The sequence below is a fragment of the Limulus polyphemus genome, unplaced genomic scaffold (genome assembly GCF_000517525.1).
Source record: "Limulus polyphemus unplaced genomic scaffold, Limulus_polyphemus-2.1.2 Scaffold1522, whole genome shotgun sequence".
Taxonomy (NCBI): domain Eukaryota; kingdom Metazoa; phylum Arthropoda; class Merostomata; order Xiphosura; family Limulidae; genus Limulus; species Limulus polyphemus.
Genome location: NW_013667132.1, coordinates 17,791 through 24,540, shown reverse-complemented (window position 1 = coordinate 24,540; position 6,750 = coordinate 17,791). Strand labels below are relative to the sequence as shown.

The window sequence follows — 6,750 nt, the reverse complement described above, 5'->3', positions numbered from 1 at the left end:
CTTGAAGAAGACCTACTTAACGATGTAAAACTTCCCACGTTTTTTACCTTAAAGTACTTTATTATATGTTTTCTAACTCTCTCTCTCTCTCTCTATATATATATATATATATATGAACTTTTATGAACTTTACATAAAACTGTAATATTGCTTTGTAAGGAATATAAACTTTTATGAACTTTAGATCAAACTGTAATATTGCTCTGTAGGGAATATACTTATGGTCCTCCACTTTATTAGTACCAATAGTACACGGAGCTAATGTCATTGTTTGTAAAAGAGGCGTAACATGCAAACATTTCAAAATATATTTCCAGTTTCTTCTTAAACAAGATGGCAGTTGTCATCAACTTTGACTGTTATAAACAGAAATTTAAACCACTTTTACTGCTTCACTATAAACATAGGTATGTGTATTGTTCCATTAACTAGGATGTTCGCTTCCATATATATGTGTGAAGAACTATCGCCAGACTTACTGGCTGTAGATCGCACACTTTACTTAATTCTCTTATTGTTAAGTATTCTCAGAAGGCCGAATGAATTCTATCGTATCAGTGAACTTCCTATTTAGGTCTGACAGCTTTGAATTAATCTGTCATGTTTTTTGGTTCCGTATTTTTCTTCCCAACATCTTATTTATCGTGATGACAAGTAGTTATCTCGGTGATAAGTTATGAGATACTCTGTTAATCCTGTTTTATAAATTTTGGGAGAAAATATTGAAATTAATGACATTTAATTCCTAGAAATTGTATTATAGGAAGAGACAGGACATTTCCACCTTGATGTTGCCATGATTTATGTCCGATTTCTAAAGCGAGAAGTTTATTCAATATATATATACAGGATGTCAAAGAATTATGTTACGTATTACACGACAACACAGTAACAGTTGGAGACTTACAACTTGTGGTAAAGGAAAGACATATGTATGCAGCTTTTTCCACACACCATTTATCATCACTGCACCTCTACCTGTGCTTCGTTTGTGGTCCTCAAGATATTGGGTGGATATCCGATTTCCATCCATACGTTGGCTAGAATATTGGGCGTCACAATAGCTATTGCACCGGCGATTCTTTCACATATTGTTCCCAGATCAGTCACCTTTACCTGTAGACGATGTCTTTCATACAACGCTAGACGAAAAATACAAGGGTGCAATGTATGACGACCGAACTAGCAAGGGGAATAATCCATCGTTCTGGAAATTGTCGGTTCCACTTTTTGATTAAATGGTGGGATTTTTACATACTATATACTATATTGTCCTTGCAATATAATAGGTAACTTCATCTCTACTAGCCACAGAACAAACATAGACCACAAACCGTAAGTTCGTAACTGTTACTGTAGTGTCGTTCGCAATATACTAATCATTTTCGAACACTTATTTAGCGATCTGACATTTGGTATATCCATCTCTTTGTTTCTTCATCCTTATGAATGCCTTCTTGTATTTCAAGATTTCCATATGCTTATAAATGTTTTAGTCTATATATTTCCCTTGCATTTCGATTGATCTTCTAGTATATTGTGTTACTAGCTATAAATCTGTCTCTATGTCTATTTGTAAGTCAGTTAACAGACTTTGTAATATCTAATTATTTGCTTATTTCTTTGCTATGATTATAAATATTTACATAACACAGGCATGAAACAACGTAATTTTTTTATCGTTTATGCTTTATTCAAACATATTATGTGATTAAAACATACAAAATGTTTTAGTAAACTACGGAGCTTGTTAAATACCCATTATAACGTTTTATATATTCAAACTTTTTGAGTGGTTAAAACACACAAAACATTTTATTTAAGTACGAGTCTTGATAAATACTCATTGTTACGTATCATATATTCAAACTTGTGTGATTAAAAGTAACACAGGGTTACAGTCAACTACAGGGCTGATATTTGAGACATTAACCATGAGGTATGTATGTCCTTTCATAAAACTATCTCCCTAACTACATAATATTTTTCCCTTAGAACCGCCCTCTGAAGTTGTGATCCTGGATGAGAAGAACCAGAGGTTGTCAGGCGTTATAGGCCCATATAACGAAGGTCTTTCACTAACATTAACCTGTCAGTCCGTGGGAGGTGAGTAAGTCAGTAGCTAATAGCTTCCGATCAAAAATAAACTAACTGTGTAACTCAGAACTAAAACGTAAGAAAAATTAAGGAAGCTATTTCTATATAACAAACTGGCTAAAAGTATATAAACACAAAACATTAAAATCTTCATCAAATAAGTAAAAACATTTACAATATAAAATTAAAAGTAGAATATACAATTAAAAACTATATGCTTGGGTAGAAAAGTTCCACCATCTTCGGGAGACCAGAAGAAACACAGAAAATTTCATTGACATTTTTTTTATACCAGCAATTGCACGTGTGTAATTTGCATAATAAATATACGGTGCCCTCTATAGAATAGATTTCCAAAAAATTCACTTCTATGGCACCAGGGCCTAGATCTCTTTTCAAAATCATTTTATGGTTAATAATTTAAAAAATGGTAATTAGAATGAATTGTTTAATGAACAAATAAGTCAAACAAATTAAAGTCTTCAATGTCTTCTAAAGTATAGTACGTTTAATTTCAATTAGATGAACCGGACTTTTAATTCTAACAAAAGTGATGTACTAAGTGAGAACATACTTAAAGTATTCAATATCTTTAGGGAGTATGTGAGACCGAAAATCGTAACTTGAGACCAACAACGTGTGTGCTTTCATAATTTGGTCAGCAGTGAACGGTTATATTAAATAGCTCAGAATGGAAATCCTATCATGTTTCTGTTTATTCAGCAGATTAACATGTTTCAGTTACAGTTTGCATTGGTATTCTTGTTTTTTTAATGTAATACATATCACTAGAATTATAAAAATGTATATGTCAAAAGTTTAATTTGAATAAGAATAACTATAAGACTTCTGAGTAGAGCAACGCTCAAAGTGCGACCAGTCACATGTGTTCATATGTATGTAAATAATGTAAATGATGTATACAGCCAGACTGTGATATATATGCAACTTATTTATACAATCTTCAATTATGTACACTTGCTTCTCAATGGCTCAGTGTTAAGGTTGGGGGGGTCTGATACCGCTAAATATTTGGAGTGCGATCCCTGCGGTGGGCACAGCACACATAAACCCATTCTGCAGGTTTTTGTTTAACAATAAAGAAATGTAGATGCACTGTACATAGCAAATAAATGAATATATGTGTACATATATCTCAGGACGCCTGTTACGTCACTGCCTTAATTTTAAGGATCTTGGCGGTATTCTGACTAAAGTATAGAACAGAATCGCCTATAGCGTCATCTTCACTGACTATAAGTATGTATCGCAGATATAAGACTCTTTATTAAATACTTTTGTTTGCAAAGTGTTTCTCTTTCAGACATATTAAATTAACTAAATTTTAATTCCGAATAGTTTACATTTGAAGATACATATTTTCTCAGAATATAACTTTTGTACTCTTAAATAATTTTACACATACATAAATCATAATCCCATTAGTCATAAGCAAGCAGGATTCAATTGGTTAACAGCAAATTGCTTGTATGAGACAAATGTGCCTCCCATTGCCTCAACGGTAAGTCTGAAAGCTTATAATGCTAAAAAGCCGGTTTCAATTTTTCATGTGGGGGCAGCATAGATAGCCCATTGTGTAGCTTTGTGCTTATCAACAACCAAACAAATAAATAAGGGCGCGAAAAGTTTCGCGCGGATGAATAAAATAGAAGTGAACGGCGATACAGCACAAATCGATTGTCACAGACAAAAACAACAAAAATAAAATAACCTTTATTAATCAAAATCCTTTTTCACATTAGATAACAGATATTTTACTTTATAAATCTATTTCTAAATCTAAATTCAAAAACTACATAGCTTCAAGTATTTTTTCCAGTCAAATTTCAACATTTATAAGTCTTTTTCGTCTTGGGGGAGGGACTCGAAGTAAAAATCTAATGGCACATATCAACCCATGACATGCTTTTTGTTTTTAGTGTTTTACAGATATTTTTATTTGTTGTAGCAGAAATATTTAACAAAGTACTGATGTTCGTTATGTGTGCTTTGTTCCTCACTATTGTAACTGTAATTTTCGACAAGAACTCTACTGAAATAAACATCATTTTGAGGAAAATGAAACAGATTTTTTATCTTCAATTTTTTTACAGCTGTATTATTTCAACACACTCTTCTTCCTTGAGTATACCGTTTGTGAACAATTCATCTATATACTAATCCATCGGTGGGTCAGCAGTACGTGTTTACAACGCTAAAATCCGGGTTCAGTTCCCCGCGATAGACAGAGCTCAGATAGTCGATTGTGTAACTTTGTTCTAAAATGTAACATTAGAACTAAATAATAATAATGAAATTGCTTAAACCTACTCTTTACCTTTTAAGATTAACTGTGTAATATTCTATAAAATTAAGATGAAGTTATCAAGTATGTATTCTACTGCATCCCCAACTATATTCAGATGGTCATGCCGTATTACCTATAAATGTTCACTACATCTTAGGCTATATACCTTGTAAAGGTGTTGAGTATGTTATATCTAAATGACTCTGGAGCCTCATCAAAACAGTTACAGCCCATGTCATGCTCTTTCTGACGACCGTCATTTTGACAATAGCCCTGCAGTCCATTACAAAAAACAAAACAAAAAACTCTATCATAAAGCCGTCAAGTCCAAAGCGCGCTATTTTCCCTGCTTGTTTTCATAGTCCATCTAGTGTACGATGACGATGTTTTCCTTTCGCTCGTTTCAACAGTCCGATCGCAGAATAAATCTATAGGCGCCGAGTGAAGCGACCTGACCGGAATGACATTTGAGGTATTCACTGGTTGAACGAATACCTCTTTGAAGCAACCTGTGTACACGTGACTTGTGTTGCTTTTCCTCAAGGAGTTCCTTTTCGATTATATTGCAAACTGTTGCCTGGAGCACGTGGATGGCTTTTACCACTGACATTTGTGTTCATGCATACTCAGCTGTTACAAGGATCTACACTTTGCCTACTATGGCTGGAGTATGGCATGCTTATAGTCTCTTTCCTGGTGGTCCTGGTGTTCCAAATTGATTCATGTGCCTTTGTTTTCCAATGCAAATAAGTGCTGATAATTCAAAATGTCTGATCTGAACACATTTTCTATGATCTGAGTTTACGAACGTTTTGCATCGGAAAGCGTTTTAAATGACTTTCTCAAAAGCGATCATTTTTCAGTGGCATCACACTACATACGCAGCGCCAAAAAATGTCAAAATGTAGTTCTGACACATGTTGTTACACCTCAATTGTATATCGGCTGTGATTGTCCTTTCACTTGCTAATTTGATATTCACAATCGTTTTAACATAACTTACTAATTTCTCTGTATAATGTGCATCTATCGTTTTGCAGAAACATTTCACAGGTTTCATGAATTATAACAAACGTGATGTTGACTTCATTTTCAAACTTTGTATTAATTATATTGGAGGTAGAGTGGCTCAAGTGTCAATACACTAAGATCGTGACTTAATGACATTAGCGTAGCAGTGACTTATACAACTTGTTTAGTAAAGAGGTTATAACATATCAGAGATATAAGAATATTGTTTACGTAATACGTACGCTCATGTACAGATCGTAGTGAGGAATGTTTTACCACAAAGGAACATATGAAACTTAGTGTTATTACTTTATTCTTAAAACATTGAAGAGTTTTACTTGTCTTAAATATTTATCAGATTCGTTTTTATTTTGCGTTTTAATTTATTTTTATTTATGTATTCATAAATGCGTATTGTAGTTCAAGTTTCTGAATAACGTTAATCAACATCTCGGTGATTATGGAATACAATATATTTCAGGTGATTTTGCATTAAAACTTATCATTATATCTAAGTAATTATTTAAGTAAGACAAAAAATAAAACATTACATAGATATCAGACCAAAGTATTAAACACTCATGGCACTACCATTACAAAACTGAACAAGCGAAATTAGGTATTTTAGACGTTTCAAGTTAATTTACCAGTTTTCTTTCTATATAATTAGAAAATGTGAAATAATTCTAGGAGCGAACTTGCCCTTCAGTTCGACATTCCCATGTTTACACTTCAATACATACGACCCACGTATATAAAATACACTTACTCATTGACACGAATAACAAAGAATCAACCTAGTTGTGCAGGGATGATTAAAGAGAAAAGAGAATAAAATATTTTGTAAAGAGGAAAAGAAATAAAAACTCAGTTTGAAGCTCTAAACATTTAACATAAAATTATTAAAGACTGTTATAATATATACTTTTACATGCTTGTTGATGAAACTAATATAAAATTAATATTTTGAAATCAGTGAATGGAGCATTCAAAATCCTATTCAAAGTTCTGATTCATGTTGTACACTCTATGCATGTACGCCACCATTTTCTTGGATGTTACAGCAATACCCATCGAATCTTCTTGGAAGCCATAGGTTAATGCTTTCAATCATTAGTTAATGTTTAATTCGCGTCTTTACTAAGGATACAACAATAACAAATAAATCACGCTATTACGGCTTATAGTGGAAAGCAGATTGAACAATTAATGGCTGGAGACGGCTTGAATGGGTAATGAAGAAAAACTTTAATATAACAGCAAATGTACACCGTTTCAACAAGTTTTTGTCATCATCAGGTCCCTGATGAGGACAAAACCTTGTCGAAACGTTG

General features: G+C 33.0%; 1 protein-coding gene across 1 annotated transcript in view; it reads left to right on the top strand.

Annotated features, from left to right (window-relative positions):
- The window catches only part of LOC111086888 (neural cell adhesion molecule 1-like), a gene marked incomplete at its 3' end in the record, with an annotated part of 164,186 nt that overhangs the window by 140,812 nt on the left and 16,624 nt on the right, over positions 1-6,750 (top strand). The window contains exon 3 of the mRNA XM_022391574.1: positions 1,996-2,106. Coding sequence (XP_022247282.1) covers positions 1,996-2,106 — 111 coding nt within the window. The remainder of the gene's footprint in view (positions 1-1,995; positions 2,107-6,750) is intronic.